This window comes from Carassius carassius, chromosome 1, assembly GCF_963082965.1.
Source record: "Carassius carassius chromosome 1, fCarCar2.1, whole genome shotgun sequence".
Classification (NCBI taxonomy): Eukaryota; Metazoa; Chordata; class Actinopteri; order Cypriniformes; family Cyprinidae; genus Carassius; species Carassius carassius.
In genome coordinates this window covers 22,325,258-22,345,241 of record NC_081755.1, presented here as the reverse complement: position 1 = coordinate 22,345,241, position 19,984 = coordinate 22,325,258, and the positions used below count along the sequence as shown (strand labels likewise).

General features: G+C 36.0%; 2 protein-coding genes across 2 annotated transcripts; both read right to left on the bottom strand.

Moving 5' to 3' along the window:
• Positions 1-86: 86 nt before the first annotated feature.
• LOC132141831 (interleukin-12 receptor subunit beta-2-like) lies at positions 87-14,096 on the bottom strand. Its single transcript, XM_059551498.1, has 15 exons — positions 13,645-14,096; positions 12,928-13,227; positions 11,257-11,392; positions 11,001-11,149; positions 8,630-8,775; positions 8,087-8,231; positions 7,552-7,628; positions 6,255-6,501; positions 5,959-6,150; positions 5,736-5,837; positions 2,246-2,377; positions 1,924-2,067; positions 1,693-1,765; positions 1,160-1,235; positions 87-1,063 (listed from the first exon to the last, which is right to left on the bottom strand). The coding sequence occupies exons 1-15, from the start codon at positions 13,718-13,720 to the stop codon at positions 683-685; spliced, it is 2,376 nt and encodes a 791-aa protein (XP_059407481.1). The 5' UTR covers positions 13,721-14,096; the 3' UTR covers positions 87-682.
• Positions 14,097-16,989: 2,893 nt separating this feature from the next.
• Positions 16,990-19,018, bottom strand: LOC132111299 (relaxin-3-like). Its single transcript, XM_059518515.1, has 2 exons — positions 18,510-19,018; positions 16,990-17,435 (listed from the first exon to the last, which is right to left on the bottom strand). The coding sequence occupies exons 1-2, from the start codon at positions 18,670-18,672 to the stop codon at positions 17,161-17,163; spliced, it is 438 nt and encodes a 145-aa protein (XP_059374498.1). The 5' UTR covers positions 18,673-19,018; the 3' UTR covers positions 16,990-17,160.
• Between the last annotated feature and the right edge of the window lie 966 nt (positions 19,019-19,984).

The window sequence follows — 19,984 nt, the reverse complement described above, 5'->3', positions numbered from 1 at the left end:
TACATAATTTGCCATACAAATCACTGCAAAACTTGAAATACACTTATATCTATGATAGCCAAAAATAAGAAGCATATTCATATATATAAAAAATATTTATTATGTACAAAAACAAGATTTTTTTACATTCAGTTGTGTGCTGTGTCTCTACTAGTACTAACATCTTATTTGTGTCACGTGCAATGTTTTCCAAGTTAGAATACAAGGTTTAATGTGCAGAAATAACTAGAAGACATTCGTAGGTTGAATTCCCTGAAAAGTGTTAACCACATCTATCAAGACTTTGTTGTTTATCTGAGCACTTGGACCCGCTTAACATTAGCTCAACTTATAGCTTGAGTTTAGTTTGAGGCAGGAACATCTGACCAATGGCAAAAGGGAAGAGTATTCCAGAAACATGTATAGTCCTTATTCCACTTGACGATGCTAGTGGTGCAAAAAATATCTGTCAACTTTAAATGTTGTGGCTAGTGTAGAAGACTGTTAATGTAAAAATCAGTGCATAGTTGTGCAAGACCTCTCTCACGGATACATTTCATTAATAACACTTTCTTAATACTCTTTTCAGTGTCTGATTAAAAAGCACAATTTTGTTCTTCAGTAAAACACTTGGGACAAACACTTTCTGATTGTGTCACTTAAGGCACTACAGTACAGATGAAAAATCCTGAGGTATGAAAAGTTAATTCACCTCAATAGAAGGCAAAAAATGTCTTTCATAGTCCGAGACAAATTGCTGGTCCCACCACTCTTCCTCATCACCGCCATCCTTCTCTTCATCAGTGTCGACCATCTCGCTGTACTCCTTTGCCCAGCTGCCATGCTTTAAAATGCTTCCTCTGTTTGATTCCTCAGGCTCTTCCTCGGGCTCATCTCCACCTTCATTTGTCCTGCCCAGTCTATTTGGCAGCTGAAAATGTTGGAGTTCCACATCGATTAAAACCTTCTCCAGTTCAGTCTCTGATGGAGGAGTAGGTGTGTCGCGATCCAGCTTCTCCACGATCTCCAGCTCAGAGATCTTGATATTCAGTTCAGAAGGATAATAGAGCCGTGGCCATGCATGCTAGAAGAAAAGCCAAGACATGAATGGATATGGTTCTGTTTTTGTAAGTGTGACGTCTCTTTCATCTGGAACACTCAAAAGACTTTAGATTCTCACCTGAAAGTTCATATGCTTAAATGCTTTACTGTTAATTGGATCTGGGATCTTCACAAAACACCAGGTTGGTTGGTACCTAGAGAGGAGATATTAATTTATCACAAAATGTCAAATTTACTGTTTAAACTGCCAGTGATGCCACTGCTGAAAAGCAGAGCATAGTTCAAAATATGCTGAATGTAATGGAAATGATACACAACAGGTCCAAAAGCATATGTATACCACAACTATTGTGGATCCCAACATTTTGTCCCTTTATATATCTGCATATATAAAACTAGGTGGCTTTTTTTTTGTCAAATCTGACACCTTCGAAAAACATGAGACACTGAAAGTGAATGGTGAAAGAAATGCTTGAGACAAGTTGAACTTGAAGCGCTGAACTTATTTTAAGATGAGCACTGCATTTTTAGAGATGCTGCAAAAGATGTCTAGGGCGTATTTATATATTTCTGTGTGAATCAGCCCTTACAAGGGGATGTCCATGTACTTTTGGCCATATAGATGGAATTATGAAGAAAGGTAATACTTACACCAACACAATAACACAAAGTAATAAAACCAGGAACACCAATGCCATGAATACAACCAACAGGGTAACATTACCTAGGAGATGAGATGAATAGAAACCATTGGTTTACTACCTAAAGCTGAATATGTGATCTACATACTGTATGCAAAACAAAGATGTCTTTGGGTTTTGCATTAGATATATAATCCACAATACTAAGGAAGAAAGAAACCGCTCATCGTCTCATACTTACTGGATTTTTCATCAGTGGAGAAAGTGGTGAAGCTCCTGGCGCCTTCACCAGCAGTGCTCACAGCACTCACCCAGACCTGGTACTGCTGGGCCGGCTCCAGTTCTGACAACTGCATACTAGTTCTGATACTGCTTATATTAGACCCTGTTACATAGGCCAAAGGACACAGATATACACTACTAATCAAAGTATGGGGTCAGTACAATCTGCTCAAAAAAAAACAAAAAAAAAACAGTAAAAGCAGCAATATATTATTACAATTTTAAATAACAGTTTTCCATTTGAATATATTTTAAAATCATTCATTCCTGTGATGGCATACCTGTTTCTTTGATGCCCACTAAGTAATGCAGGATGACACCGTTGCTCTCATGTACAGGGATGGGGCTCCATATCAAAGTGGCAGAGGACTGAGAGATGTTCTTCACGTGGATTTGAGAGACTTTAGGAGGAACTAGAAGGGAAGATGAAGAGATGATCCAAACATGAAGGCTATATGACTAGAACATCTGATAACAGGATATCACATTTACTAGCCAAGTACTTTGTGCCCTAAAACAAGTTCAAAGTTAGAAAATGGAATGCACTACAATGTTTTTAATTAAATGTGTTGCAATATATAAGACAATTATCGACAATGCAATATACTTTTACAATGGATGCATTTTTAACAAATAAGATACACGATGTAACCTGTAAAGAGGTGCAAGTATAAATTCATGGTAATAACATCTGTTAAATTTTGCTGTATTTTGGCTCTCAGGAGAAGCTCAATTTTAAATGTTGTCATGTAGATTTGGGTCTATTGTCTTTGAAATAAAAGTGTATTCAGTGATTTAAAGGGATAGTTTACCCAACAATGAAACTTCTGTCATTAATTACACACGCTCACATCATTCCAAACCCGTAAGGGAAGGGATAACAGAAGAATTTGTTCAATACAGTTGTTATTTTGGTTTTCTTTGCACACAAAAAGTATTCATGTAGTTACATCAAATTAAAGGAAAAGTTCACCCAAAAAAGAAAATTTTCATTAATTACTCACCCCTTTGTCTTTCCAAACCCATAAGACTTCTGTTCTTCGTCAGAACACAAATTAATATATTTTTGATGAATTCTGAGAGCTCTCTGACCCTCCCATAGACAGCAATGTAACTACCACGATCAAGGTCCAGAAATGTAGTAAGGACATCGTTAAAGCGCCAGCCCAGCACTGAGGTGATGGAAGGGGGCAATGACATAGCACAAAGTAAAAAAAAAGACGAACAAACAAAAAAACCAAAAACCTTTTGTGGCCCATTCACGTCGCAAGACTACAGTGCCCAGGAGCTGACATTAGGTTTTGTTGTGGCCACAACATAATAACTCATGGGAACGTGATATTATGTCACGGCCACAAGATATTATTTTGAGGGAACGTCATATTAACTCGTGGGAACTTGATATTATGTCATGGCCACAAGATCATTTTGTCGAGGTAAGACATCCTTATGTTGTGGCCTTGAGATGATATGATGAGGGAATGACATTTTTCTTGTGGCCACGAGTTTTATGCGTAAACAAACCTGCGTGATCACAGCAACCCGGGGTTATCAGAGATTGATTCATTAAAAATGTAATTTTGAATTAAAAATTATTATATCAGAAATAATAGAAATAATAATATAATTAAATTATTATATTAACCATATGCCTTGGTCACCGGACTTCATTACGTGCGATAATCAACATTCAATTGAAGTTTATCATGAATAAATGTTACAAAAAGTGCATAATGTAAAATAATAAAACAAGAAAGCATATTTATCCATCCCACAGTCTTGTAAGTCCATTAACTGAATGTTTTCCCCCATTAATATTTGTATATATTATTATTATGATTAGCCTAATATTATATTCATTTTCCCCTTTTTGATCTCTTTTTTTAACGTTATGTAAATGCTCGAGATGCCAATCAAGCTTTGACTATGCTGACTGGAATTTTTGCTGGAATTCAGTTTAAATGCAACATATTTCATTTTGGCTAATTCATAGACCATAATTATAAATACTATAGTGTTTCGTTGAGGAATTAATCATTCACATAGTTTCAGTTGTAAATGAAAACACATCACATTCATTTATCATCTCACATGGGCATAAATACAATCATAAAGTCAAAACTTTATTGGTAGAACTGTCAGGCGTTTATTTGCAAAATATATGGTAGGCTAGCAAATACTAGCATAATTATACAAAAAGTTAACTAGGTAAAGCGATACACAAAAAAAGAGAAAGTGGAAATAACAATAAATATAAAAATATATCCCTAATAAGTTAATGTAATAGTAATAATAATATACAAATATTAAATTAAATGTTTAATGTTAATAAAAATGTTTAATCTATCTCTGACAATCCCGGGTTGCTATGATCACGCAGGTTTGTTCAAGCGAAGCATTCAAAGACGTTGAGTTGCATGTTTACATTGAAATAGGCTACAATGGAAAAGTACAGCAGTGGAATGAAAAATGCGAGTGAAAGACCCTACTATACTTTGCAAATAAAGATGGCAGAGTATTGAATAAAACAAAAGTGAAAAGTGAAGTGAAAGTCACATTTTGCCAAGTATGGTAACCCATACTCAATATTGGTGATCTGCATTTAACCCATCCAAGTGCACACACACAGCAGTGAGAAGTGAACACACCATGAACACACACCCGGAGCAGAGGGCAGCTATAGAACCAGCGCCCGGGGAGCAACTGGGGGTTCAGTGCCTTGCTCAAGGGTGTTGAGGGTAGAAAGAGAGCACTGTTCATTCACTCCCTCCCAACTACAACTCCTGCCAGCACAGAGACTCAAACCGGCGACCTTCAGGTAACTAGTCCAAGTCTCTAACCATTAGGCCACAGCTGCCCAGACAAAATCGCATAGCCACCAAGTTTGGAAATCTGACATCCAGAAAATAAGGCAGCAGGTTTACCACAAATATGGACAACGTGATACCACCACAACCATCAGAAATACTTAATTGTGCCTGCTTTACAATGAAACACAAGCTCATTGTTGCGAGTGATTCCCTGACAATAACACATTAATTGCGACAAATTTAACAGATGCATAATTTTAAGTTAGAACCACTTGAACAGCAACAAAATATAACAATACAGCGAAACATATAACTATAATCTATCCCTCTATCAAACATAAAAATTATTTCATCATACCTTGTGCTTATTTAGTAGTGCTGCATTCTCAGTTGAACCGCTTGCACGGGAAGTTTGTGCGTCAGAGTAACAATTAAAATGTGTCTTTGTGAAATGGACCGTCCAAAATTGTTGCTATAGTAGCATCATATTACTGCTAGAAAGCCTATGCATTTGGCAACTATATATTTTAAATAAACTATTATATTTCATAATTAAAATATATTTTCACATTCATCTTGAGTAAGGGGGTTGGATAGTCCAAGTCCAAATACTCATTGTATGGGTCAAAATTACAGATTTTCTATTTAATATCCAAAAATCTTTTAAGATCATGTTCCATGAAGAAATTGTGTAAATTTCCTACCGTAAATATATCCAAACTTAATTTTGATAAGTAATATGCATTGCTAAGGATTTCATTTGGACAATTTTATATTCCAGATTTTGAAATAGTTGTATCTTGGCCAAATATTGTCCTATCCTAACAAACAATTCAATGAAAAGCTTATTCAGCTTTCAGGTGATGTATAAATCGCATTTTAAAAAACTGACCCTCATGACTGTTTTATGTGGTCCAGGGTCACATTTTTGGGTGAACTGTCTCTTTAAGAGATGTCATACCTCCTTCAAGTGTGTATGCAATCGCTGACTTGAGGAAAGTGCTGTGGTTGTTGAAGACTGCAAACAGTGACACATTATAAGCCGTGTAGTTCCAGAAGTCACCTGTGGATGATGACAAACACAAAATCACTATCAGCATCAGAACAAACTACAGCTTTCTTTCTCTCTCTCTCTCTCTCTCTCTCTCTCTCTCTCACACACACACACACACACACACACACACCTGTGAGTGTGACAGATCTCTGGGTTCGGTTTACTCTGACCCAGTTCAGGCACGGTGAGTGAGGTACTACAGACACGTGCTGGACCACATACTCCAGGACTCTCTCAGAGAACTGTGGGTGTATGGACCATGAGACCCGCAGCTGCTGGCTCTCACCTATTACACTTAGATTCACCTCAGGCGTCCTCTGTCCTACAGGGCATGAATATGATAAATATCATCAAAGCCACGCATTATATGCTGTTATAAAATGCTAATTACTATTAATATTTCATCAGAATATTGCATAGACTTACCCCTCTCAGCAAACAGCATGTACGTGGGGTCCGATGTGCCAGCTGATGTGTTGGCTGACACAAAAACTTCAATAACACCTGGCTTGAGCGGGAAGTGTCTGAGCTGCCGGCAGCTCTGGTCAGCGAGCTGCTGACTTTCAGTGTTTCTTCGTTGCCTGGAGACCTGCTTGAACTCCGTGCCATTTTTAAGCTTCAGAGTTACAATATAGTTGATAACATCCCCTCTAGCTTGAGACAGGGGCATTTCCTGAGACACAGTGAAAGACAATCAAATGTTGATGATCTGCTGAATCATGACTGACCCACAAAAGAAGAACCAATTAGACTGATGCATTATCTCAATATTGTCAAAATTTTTATGATATTTGATATATATCTCAATATGTTTGCATTTGCATTTATATGATAAAAAAAAACATGATTTTCTTTTGCCAATTGAAAAAAAAAATAGACTGAACAGCTAATTTAAGCAGTAAAAAAAAAATCTAGACTAAGTGATAACTTACTGCTTTTGATTAAATGAACACATATGTAACTGAAGTAGTGTAAAACAAGTACAGAAAGTACATTCTGTCAACTTCTTTAGTGCATGCAATTCACAATTTACACTATGCAACTGGAAGAAATAACTAAACTGGGATAAATATTTTATTATTTATTTATTTTTTTAAAGGTTTTTAGTTAAGAACACAAGTCTGTCAACTGTCATATATATATATATATATATATATATATATCAAAGACTTTTGCACTCTCTTTGTCTATATTATGAAAACTGGTGAATATAACAGTGAAAAACCCTAATAGTAATTCCGATCGCCCATAGTCTCGGTTTCTCTATTCAAACATCAGTGGTCGAGTATGTGCATTTATTCAGCGATCACAATGGCAAACAATACAGTCGAGATCTCATGACAGAACACAGACCGGCTGAATGACGCTTTCATTAGCTGCTAAACTCCAGCTTGTTAGAGTTTTCAGATCATCATTTGTGGTGTTTCCGCAATGAGGAGTGAGCATGTGCGCAGAAAATGTATCCTTGTAAAACTGAAGCTCTGATTCATGGATTTAAACTCTTGTTATCTGGCAACCGCTCTTATGAAAGCTCTCGTAGTAGAGGTGTGTAGAGCAGTCTGCAGTTACATGTTCCTTTTTAGAACGTTCGGCGCGTTCTTTTGGGAAAGTGTGCTTGAATTTAAAATATTTGATATTCCCGATATTTTCAAATTTTACATCGTCATCAAAATGATTTCGATATTATCGCTAATATTCGATACATCGCCCAGCCCTACCCTACCTTCCAATAGACGTTACAGACAGTCTCGTCAGAATTGGGGGCACAGTCACTCCAAACATCCAGATGTCCAACCGGTGCTGAAGAGAGAGAATATTACAGACACAGAGTCACCATCACTGATCTCGTTCTGTGGCACGATATTTAGAAAAAAAGGAATGAAAGAAATTATAAATGAATAAAGGGTGCTAAATAAAAGTACTAAATAAATTACATTTTAAATTAGAAAAGGCTCATTTTAAATTTTAATAACATTTCGTTGTTGTTACTGTATTTTTGACCTAATAATTGCAGCCTCTGTGAGTGTGAGAGACTCAAAACATTACAGGAAGTCATTCTGGATACAGAACATGGTGGTGGCTCTTGTTCAAATCTGAATTGCTTTTCTACTTAGGACTCTAAAACACGACTGACATTCACATCCATATTCTACTGTTGAGTGAATGTGCATCATGACCATCTACAATAAAACAATAACACAGCAATAAATGAGTACACCAATGTCTTCAATTAATGCAACAAGGGGTCTTTCTCTGACCTGCAGGGGGCGTTCTGACTGAAAACACTGAACTCCAGTTACTCATGACTTTCTCTTCATATCCACAGTGGCAGCGAACACGAAAACTGTACTGTGTGAATGGCTGGGGATCCTCCAACACAAAACTGAACTGGCAATCATCCACCTGCACAATACGAATTCAACAGAGACACAATGTGCTTCATTTCTGGCAATATATTTGATTGCATTTTTTATGGTAATGGCAAAATAAAAGCTGACCTGGTTTACAATTTCCTTTTTATTTGAACAATCCAATACTGAGTATCAAATCCCAAATATCTATATTTTAATCAACATACTTTTTTAATGGATGTGATTATATTTTCATTATACTTTACTTTTAGAACACCTCCCATCATACAGATGGATTTCCTTCATTACAGAAACTCAGTTGAGTGCGCATGAATTAAAATCGTCCAGAGCTGCACCCCTGAAGCAAGTAAAACCAAAGCTTAAAGGAAAATGTTGAACTACTCTTCCAAATCAGAATGGAGTCAAATCAGTCTCTATTTCTCCGCTCACCTCAGTCCAGTCCAGCATGTGATTGTGTGCACGGTACTGCACTTGACAGCTCACGTCCAAGTGGCCCACTCTGTCACACTCCATGTCCCAGATGAGTTCTATTGATTCAGAGGCGAGGGTTAGATATTTTGGGGGATTTGGCCGGCCTATGAAAAAAATAGGGAAAAGATTAAAAGCTAGCACAAGGTTAACTTACAGTTTTTGCTTTATAGAACACTTCCTTGGGACTTTTAAAATATGTCTTTTGTGTAATACAGTAAAAAGAGAGAAGTACTGTTATTTTTGAAAAATAAATCACAATTATAAAAATATATATTTTAACATTTTAAAAAGTAATGTATTCATGTGATGACTAAGCTGAATGTTTAAAGCATTATTATCATTACTCCACTCCTTCAGAAATCATTCTAATATGCTGATTTGATGCTAAAAACACATTTATTATTATTATCAATGCTGAAAACAGATGTCCTGCTTAATATTTTGAGAAAACAATGCTAACTTTTTTTTAAAGATTCTGTTGACAAGAAAGTAGTGTTGCACGGTGCACCGATACTTCAAAAGTACCGCGATTCTCAGAAATTAAAACGTCACGATTTCTAAATTTATTAGTATCGATACTTCAAAGAATGACTGCGTTCCAGATTTGTAAGTGACGTATTTCATGTTGGTGTGTACAACGCACGCTTCTAGTGCCTCCCTATGGACGGCTGTGTTTTTACTCCTCACGCAAGCAGCAGCAAAAAACACTACAGCGAGATGGCTGCATTAGTGGCTTTACTAAACTGATTTGGCTTTACTAAAATGTGTGCATAATCGAATTAAATAGTTTAAATAATTAACATAATTAACATTTTCATTGTTTGGTCAGACAGTTCATATATAATATTCACATTAATCGGGGATTAAACTTGGAGTTATGTTCTGTATGCGAAATATGAAAACGAGCGTATCTGCACAGCACATATAACTGCGCTTTGTATCTGCTGATTGCTGATCGAGATTTACATCCTTGGCTCACTGACCCGGTATACTCTCAATCATTTCATTTACGAATGAAGATGTATCAGTTCCTTTAACTCGTTCACGAATGAGAAGATCTCTCGATCTCGTTCAGTGAAGGGCGGATTCGTTCATTACATTCAAAAAATCACATGCTCCGTCACATCTTGAGTAACTCTTTGACAGGATGAAACAGTTCACAGGGCTGTTCACGAGCTGCGCATGCGCTGCTAATAGCGCCGAGATCGCGCGCTGCTGTGGAGGGAATGCTGTGGAGAAGAAATATGAGTCTAATAGCAACGTGTCTTCCGCGATGTCCCCGATGCACGGGTCGGGGTGGGTGAAGTCATTTTACTTTATTTGCGGGCTGGGGCGGGCCAAATAATTTCATAAAAGCGGGACCCGCGGGTTGGAAAAAAACCCGACCCGCGCATCACTAGGCTGCATGCGGGAGCACAAGTGATACTGTGGCCGCCGGTCCACGACTGGTAGAAAAAGATGACGCTCATTAAAGCTCACTGGCTGAGTTTTCTCCTCTGAAAGAAAAGGTTGCACAACTGACAGAATAAGTTACAATATCTGAGATATTGCTGCTAAATTTTATTAACTTGTTTATTCATTTTTTTTTTACTTGAATGCCATTGCTTAAATTGATATTATTTATATTTTGACATTTAATCTTCTGAGTTCAGAAACATTGTTTAATATAGTCGCGGTTCATATTTTTATTCAAAGTTCAGAATCAAGATACATTTATTACTCTTATGTTTCTCATGATAACTGAGATAATGCTGCTAAATTTATTCTTTCTTTACCTTGAATGTCATTGCTCTAATTTATTTTTTATATTTTGATATTTCATATTTTGTTCAAATGTTTAATATATCTGCTGTTCATATGTTCATTTATTAGTGTGTTATATGATTAGAATGTGGTCCCGGTTTTAAAATAAAGCAAATCAATGATATTTGAGAGTGTATCTTCCCTTTTCAGGAAAAGTATTCCATTTCTTGAATAGGTATCGGTATCGAAAAAATAATTTTGGTATCGTGACAACACTTCAAGAAAGCACAGTATTTATTTAAAATATGAAAAATTTACTGGATCCTTGCGGAATAAAAGTAGTAATTTCTTTAAAAATATAACAAAACAAAAAATCGCAGCGCTTGTATATATCTAGGGAGATGAATATGAGAGACTCTGGAGGTGATGCACACTTTTTTTACACTTATTCATAGTAATAATCATCAGAATTGTATCTATACTGAATACTGTACAATGCTTTTATTAGAGCCAATAAATTGTGACAAAACTGTGCATGGTATAAAGAAAGCAAGCAATGGTTTACAACAGAGTAAACATGACTAACCGATTCTTCCCGTGTTGAAGTAAGACTTTTCAGACTGTTCAGAACCTAGGATGTTTTTGGCAGTGACCCATGCTGTAGTGTCAGTTTCTTTCATATAATCAAGCCGGTTTATGACTGCACTCTCACTACTGCTCTCCACAGACTTAATCCTGTATATAAATACACACACACACACACACACACACACACAAAAACATGTCAGATGCTCTCATATGTCCATATTTAATGCAATGGTGGTGCTTGTAAGAAAACACACCCATCATAAACTTCCCAGTGAAGGGTGTAAACAGTTGGAATCAATGGCTCATTGGATTTAGTCCAAGAGCAGTAAATGTCTTCTTCTTCCATGTCTTCAATGGCACAATCAGGGCGAGATGGGGGAGATGGTGGATCTGTAAAAGATGGAAAGATGTCAAACATTCTGGAGGGAAACCAAACAAAAGAAGTTGAAGGGAGAAGAAATAACCATTCCAAACAACAAAGTGTGCTGCAAGAGCACCATTGCCTTTCATACTGAGAAAACAGGAAGTCATGTGGGGAAATCCGCAAAAAAAAGCCAGCAGACTGCCGCACACTTCCCCTCCTCGTCTAATTTTGGACAATATCTCAACACACCAGCATTTCTTAAAGAATGTTCAGGTTCAAACTAATTAAGGTCTCTTACCAAATAAAATCATGAACAGTTACATATTCAGCAGATGCTTCTATTCAAAATGACTTGCACTGCATTCATCTTATCAATGCATGTATTCACTGGGAATCAGTCCATGCTGTTTGAGCTACAGCAACACAACTTTCAGTAATGCATGGGTGGGTCACTTACAAATGGACCTTAGTCAGGGTAGCACCATGTTTAATTTTTTACAGGAATGGGAAAAAAGGCTATGAGTGACAGAAGTATAATGTGTTCAGCAAAACACTGATGAAATGCCTTTCCGATTGAAGGTTTTATTAGTCAAAAACTTCATTAAAATAGTTTTGGAAGTTGTGAGTTGTGAAACATCGCATGATCTTGTGACTGCAACTCTATCCTTCACAGCCTCGTTTTCATCCGTCATAAATTTAATAGGGTGTCTAACACGGACTAAAGCCTACTGTAGTCCATTTCTGAACACAGATTACATCATAAAATTGTAGTTGGTGACATAATCTATTCCAATACACATTTTAGAAGATATAGTCAGACTACTTTTTGATTACTTCTGATCTAACATTGATCTGAATGGGATGATGTTGTACTATATTAAAGGTAAAGTTCACCCAAAAATGTTAATTAATTCCTCACCCTCATTTCGTTCCAAACCCGTAAAACCTTCGTTCATCTTCAGAACACAAATTAAGATATTTTTGATGAATTCCGAGAGCTTTAAGACAATAAACCACGCAAAAAATCTTAATCTTTTTTGAAGGTTTGAACGAAGGTTCTACGGGTTTGTAACGACATGAGGGTGAGGAATTGATGACAGAATTTACATTTTTGGGTGAACTAGCTCTTTACTATAAAAATACTAATGTTGTAGGAATAATTTACTGCTTTGTGAATATTCTAATTTTAGAACTTTTGTTATTGGAAGTATTTAATTTTTGGAATCTGATTAAATAATCCAGATGATATTATATAATCCGTTACTACCCAGACCTGTGCGCTTATAATAGAATCAAACAGAGCAAGCAATCCCAGAAGGCTTAGAAACAAAATATGCATATTGTATTTTCATTAAACCCCTTATAGTAATTCTTCCATTTAAAACGTGCGTGGTGTTGTGTGTGATCCCGGTGGAAAACATCTGTTTATGAATACCCAAATGCTGTATTTAATTTGTTTTTCTTGTAAACGACTCCCTTCTAGGACCGGTGTGCGCAGAAAACATTCCCAGAGCTAGTAATGAGACCATCAGAGATAAACAGTCAATTCTGTCATACTCACAGCCTCCTCTTACTGTAACGCTGCACGTCTCTGATGTATTCCCTTTACACATGCAGCGAATATGCTCTCTGTGTTCTGCTGCGATGGAAAAGTTGAAGGTTTCTTCGGTACTGGCACATGTGCTCAGAAACTGATGTCTGTGGTCAAGTTTGATAACATAGAGCTGGCAGAGACCACAACTGTTAGCTCTTCCCCGTGTACTGGTGTGGCACAGAACAGACACATTGTGGCCCACAGGAGCAGCTTTATCCCACAAGCAGTTTACAGCCACTTCAGAGGAGACTAAACAAATAAAAAAGACTAGAAAACACAAGAAGAACAAGTTGAGGCAACGGAACTTGACAAAGACAAAGTTGAACATGAATTCAATGGTCTGTCCTGTGAATATCTGCTGTATTGTTTAATGCAGAACAAAAACACTACTTTGTCTCAATATAAAGTGACCCAAAAAGTATTTGAACTCTTGATGAATAATAATGTTGCAATAGATTGCAAACTTAGTGGCATCTGCCAACAAATGCTGATGGAACTTTTCTTTTCTGATTCATTTTGCTTTATATATGGATTTTTTTCATAAAATCAAACTCAAAACTTACGTTTTTAGGTTTTAAATTACGAAACAAAGCACTTTATTTCACAAATAACAATATATTTATATATTGTTACTTATATCTATATGGCAGAATGAAACATTGAGCACGAAACACTGTTGCCCACCTTGAGAACATATCCACAAGTAAAGTATAGTGACAAAATGCACTTTTACATTCTGCCATGCCATCGCTCGAGGCATTCGAGCACGCAAAAAGTCCAGTGTGACGCAACGTCCCGTTAACCGAGTAATCACACAATCAAGGGAATTCCACGATCAGGCATTTGTTTGTTTCGCTCCACCGTGACATCGCTGTCCCGCGAGACGCACAATAAGGCTCTCCGGCGTTTTCCCCACTTGTCGTCAGTCTTATTTCCACGAGGCAATTAAAAATAGTAACATCGCTCTCTGCATCCTGGAACGAGCATTTTCTGTTTCTTGTGATCTTGTTCCTTTTGGTTTCCTGTATGTTATAATTATAAGTTTAATTTCCGTCGATTAAGTTGCAGACACCGTTCTCAAACCTCTTCAGAAGACAAGCATTAAGTCGCCTTACGCGTAAACAGGGAGAAGTTCACACGTCTGAGTACGCGCATTGAAAGCCTCCGCCCATACGTCACCTACGCAAAGACAGTTGACCAATCAGGTCAAAGGCACTCAGCAAGTTCCTTAGCGCAATGAACTTCAGGGGAAACTGAAACTGACATCCAGGGCTTGTCCAAATACCTACACGTGAGGGTTTGGCCCCTTGAAAGCGAGTGCACGCAACAGAAATTAATTAAGTGCTTTAAGATGCCCCATAATTACTAAACTGTGTCATCTGCTGTTATAGAGACTAATGAACAGACATCTAGACTTCAAAGCATATAGGCCTTATGTGTGTGTGTGTGTATATATATATATATATATATATATATATATATATATATATATATATATATATATATATATATATATAAATTATTATAAATTATGGTCTTCACACTCACATGAACAAATACAGGAAATAGCCTATGTCCTGCAAGTAGACAAGCGATGGAGCCCTTAGTTTCTGTGGGTTTAGGCCACCTGAATAATCAAGGATGATCAGGCTGTGGTCAAGCAAGCCGCAGTTCAGAAAAACGAGGCCTGGCAGCGGAGATTGAAATGAGTGTGCTCTCGTACTAGTATGATTATGATTCAGGAGCAACACAGAAAGAACACGCTTTCAGGTCGCCTTCATGTAGACGCTCAGAATAGAGAGATAATATAACAAGATGTCATGTTTCCACTTTTACTTCTGCTAAGTAAAATAGAAAAATGTAAAAAATGTCAGCGGGAGTGGGCTGGTCCGGGAATCGTAATAACACTTTGACCCCCAACTTATACACAAACATAGCCTACCTGTTAAATAAATGAAACTGTTCGCTTATATTTTAATTCTGAACTCTGAATTCTAATTCTGAATTCTAATTCTGAATTCTACTTGCCCTGTCTCTTTGCTTTGGTGTGGCTGGTTAAGTGAATGACCTATGCGTGACAGACAGATCGTTAACGGTTTGTCTATGTGGTAATACATCGGGGAGGACATCCAAAAGTCCACCTATCTTTCATAGACCTCAAATATAGATTTTCATCTAAAATATGTATGTGGTAACAACTTTACATGGCCGCTCAATCTAATGTTAACCTACAGAAATGTGCGCTATTGAAGTGTGTGTGGAAACTGCACAGCAACGCTCACAGCAGGACAGATGCTCTCACTTGCTTTTAAAATACTCCGTCATTTTTGGTCATACAGATAAAAGTAATACATTTTTACTCAGAATAACTCAGAATAACAATGAAACGTTGTGCTTTTGTAAAATAATTAAAGCAAACAAGATGCGGTTTCTGCCATCTGGGTCATGTGAACTTGAGCAAGAAACTTCTAAACTTTCTGTATGAAAAATAAATCTATAGAGAGTGAAATGACTACTTTCAAATGAAAATAAATAAATAAAATAGAAAATGTGTTTGTTAGCATGGATGATTTACATTAAATTTAATGTGTGTGCAGTGCACAATGTGCATTGTTTAAGATTGCTTTCAGTTCAATAAAATAACAACAACAACAACAACAAAAAAAACTAAATTTTACATTTTTATTTAACTAAAGTGGGCATGCTATGATCTGTACTGTATTTTTTTTTTGTTGTTGTTGTAACTAACATATTCTGGCCAAAAATAATACAACACAGGAGTGTGAGGGAACGGGAGTCATTCTTCCGGGATTGAAACGGGACGGGACTTTCCCCCAGTTTTTCCGTGGGATTGGGACATGACAGGAATTTTTTTTTTTTTTTTTTTTTTGCAGAAGTGGGACGAGAGAGATTTGAAAATTCACTCCCATGTCACCCTCTAAAGACCCCATTTTTCATAAATAGAATAAAACAATGGTATAAGTTGTTATAGGGGATGTCCCATACTATATACAAAGCCTACCTCACATGAAAACTTTTTACTGCAACTTTTTCCAGATATGGGACATTCTACACTTTAGAAGGCTGTAAAGACCTCTTAGAAACCCAATGTTCAGTTCTTACAGGTTATGCCCCATATCGACACACCTCATGTGAAATCATTTGACTGCAGCGTTTAAAGATATTTGTCATTTTACACTGCATATAAAGCTCTAATGTCAGATAAAGTTAAAGACACAAATAGCCAGTTCTTGTATGGGACATTTCAGATCATATGCCAACCTACATATGAAGTTATTCTGGGCATCTACGTGAAGGCGATCTGAAAGCGCGTTCTTTCTGTGTTGCTTCTGAATCATAATCATACTAATTCACGAGCACACTCATTTCATTCGCGGCTGACTAGACCGTGTTTTTTTGAACTGCAGCTGGCTTTGCCACAGTAAAAAAAAATGTGCTTCATACTGTAACCTCTAAATGAATTGACCTGACCTTAACTGAACTTTTTTTTTGTTTTTTTTTGAGTCAGATGCATAAATCATAAAGGACTTATTTATTTTGATTTTACTTTTTTACTGTACAGTTTGGCAAATTTGATAGGCAAATTTATGATCAGTCATAACTCCTGCATCAAGCAAGTGGTCTTTAGGAAACAAATTATTTTCTCCTTTTGAATGGAGCTGACACTAAAAGGATCCAGACGTCTGCCAACACTAATGAGATACTAATAATAACTTGTATTTTGGATTTTTCTAATTTAAAACATCAATAGCTATATATATATATATATATATATATATATATATATATATATATATATATATATATATATATATATATATATATATATATATATATATAATTATTATTATTATTAAAAGTTTTCATAAATTGTTATGGCTAATATGGTTAAATATGCAAATGAGCACAAACTGATTCATTAGCATAATCATTTTTATTCATTTACTCTAGATAAAGATTAAAAAGTGAACACACTGCATTGAATGCAAAAAAATAACATGACTTTACAACATCAACCATTCTAAAATCTTTAGTTAAATTAACTGCAAGATGCATAGGAGTTCAATGCAGACCATTTACAAGTCTCAGGCACAATATATGAATGGAGATTGAAAAAGTCAGCACAGGAGAAGCACACACACACTTTTTATTCACTCATGCTATAGAGCAGTTAGTCTCTCAGCAAAGGGAGCTGATTTCTCCTTTGCTGCAGCCCCACTTGCAGCAGGCGTTGGACAGTCCCACCACTACATCACGTCCTTTTCTGTCCACGGTACGCAACGCTTCAAGCACCTCCTGTGAAATGAGAGAGCGCGCTGGCCTGCTGAACAAGCCGCCTTCCTGTTCCCCTTGTGCCAGTGATGGAAGATTTGAGTCAGGGGCATGCTGGGAGGATGGTGCAGCACTGTCTGGAGCATTACTGTCATACGAGCTGAATAAGTCCAGTATTTCATCTGTGAAATAAGAGATGCTGTTGCATGTAATAGTTGTAAAACTATACATGAATCACTATGATTTCTGGTGAAGAAACTCTTTTCAACTCTTCTTTTTCTAAGTTTTAACAATTCATTAAAGAAATAGCAAGTTACACATTGAATTAAACATGGAATTTTGAAATAGAAAGACTAGTGTTTTGCTTGTGGAACGTACTCCAATAATGATTTATGCACAACTCCTAAAGAATATATTAAGTCTGTACGCTTTGATGAATTTGAAAGATATCAGAGTTTTGACTAGTTTTGAACTTTTTTTCTGATCATGAACCACTGGAATTGACAAGATTTGTGTCTTTTTATGCTCACCAAGGCTACATTTATTCATTCAAAATACAGTAAACACAATAATATTGTGAAAAATTATTACGGTTTAAAATAACTGTCTTTTAAAATGCTTGTTATGCAAAGCAGAATTTTCAGGATCATTACTCCAGTCACATGACCTTTCTGAAATAATTCTTTCTGTCAATGGTGAAAATGGCCGTGCTGCTAAATATTTTCAGGATTCTTTGATGAATAGAAAGGTCAAAAGTTGTATTTTTTTATAACATTATGAAAATGTGTTTAATGTCACCTTTGAGCAATTCAACGTGTCTTTATCGAATAAAAGTATATATTTTTCTTTTAAAAAAAGAATGAAAGAAAGAAATTGAACTTTTGTCCAAAATTTTGAATTTTCATGACATTAGTCCATAAGTTTGAATGTAAAATCTACTAGTTTAAAACATAGTAAAAATACAGATTAAATAGGTATATCTACATGTTTGTAATATTGTTACAACCTAGAATTCTGTATTTAAATGTTTTGGGTTGCAAAAAATTTCAAATCCAGCATTTTTTTTCTGTATTAAAATGAATCTTGTATTTTTAAAATGAATCAACATAGTTAGAGATTAAATATGTATATCCAAAATATTTAACTTGCAGTGTATTTGTAATATTGTTCCAAAATTATTTTATTATTATTATTATTATTATTATTGATATTGTCTTTAAATTGTAAAGTTTTACTAAACCTGCTCTACAACTAACCTGTGTTTGTCAAGGAGCGTTTCCACCGAGAGCCTCCGCAGGTGAAGATGACAGCGCGGATGAACTCCCGGCCGCATAGTTTGACTCCATACGAGGGGCCGTCCAGTGCCTGTACTCCAGCAAGCAGCAGACACACTGCAAGCGCTGTGGTTTTCCACATCATGCTGAGAGCAGATCTCCAATGACAGCAGCTGTTGATGTTCAGAAGCTGTTTCCTGCTGAGCTCCCTTTGGTTTGGAACCAGGTGCCTGTTTAATGGCGAAGTTCTGTGATTTTACACAGACCCCTGTTTCTGCTTATAAAGAGGTGAGGGGCACACTTGCACAAACCCCCCCAAGCAGGAGTCACAGATAACCCTCTAAGATAGTGGCAGAGACCTTTCCAGTAACAAAAGCATGAGCAGGAAAGGTGAATGTGTAATTATAAGGGCATTCTGTTACACGAAACACTCTTTCTTCATTGAAATCGATGAATCATATTTGCCATACGACTTATGTCAGGATATTGCATTATGAACATCAGTGATTTCTCTTTACATGAAGTGATTTAATTAAGATGTCTGACTGTTTTTTCCAATGTATTAAATTCATTGCAGTTAATCTTTTTATTTACAATCTTTTTATTTACATTTACATTTTTATGCATTCAAGATAGACATTTTAATAGTGTTTCACATTTCATTTCATTTGAGATAGTGAAATGCTTTATTATTTTTATTAATTAAAAATAATTAAATTAATAATGAAAGTTTTATTTACATTGCTTTAATAGGGACTTACATTGCATTCAAGATACACACTTTATCAGGAATCGAAGGCATGATCTTGATGTGCCTGTTTGAGCTACAGATTTATTATTTTTATTTAAAATGTTTTAATTAAAAAAATAATTAAATCCATAATCAAAGTTAAAATGTTTAGATGATGTATTTTTATTAGACATATTTTAAGCCATGTTTGTTTTCAGGTTTTGACCTGTGAGTATTTTTAGAAATGTATTTTGCCAAATATAAAAGCTTTATTTATATACTTATAATATATAAAGATTTTATCCAAAGCAACTTACATTGCTTTCATGATACACATTTTATCTGCATTATTCATTACCTGGGAACTGAACCCATGACCTTGGTGTTGCTATAATTCTGTATTCTTTGGATTACAATGCTTTAATATTTTTCTTAATTAAGAATAGTTACATTAATAATTAATGTTAAAATGTACAGTTAATGTATTTTCATGGTCAAAATTTTAAGGCATGTTTCGTTCAGGTTAAATGAAAAGTGTGTTTTATATATCTATATAAAAAAGTGCTATATGTTCATATCCACCAGGTGAAAATTGTAAGGCATATCACTCATGAAAGCAAGAGCACAGCCCCCCACAATCTGTGTCCTGAGTTCACCCGAATGCTTGTTTTACATTCTTTGCACTTCACTGCATAATTTATTTTTACAATTTTTTTCAACAGACCAA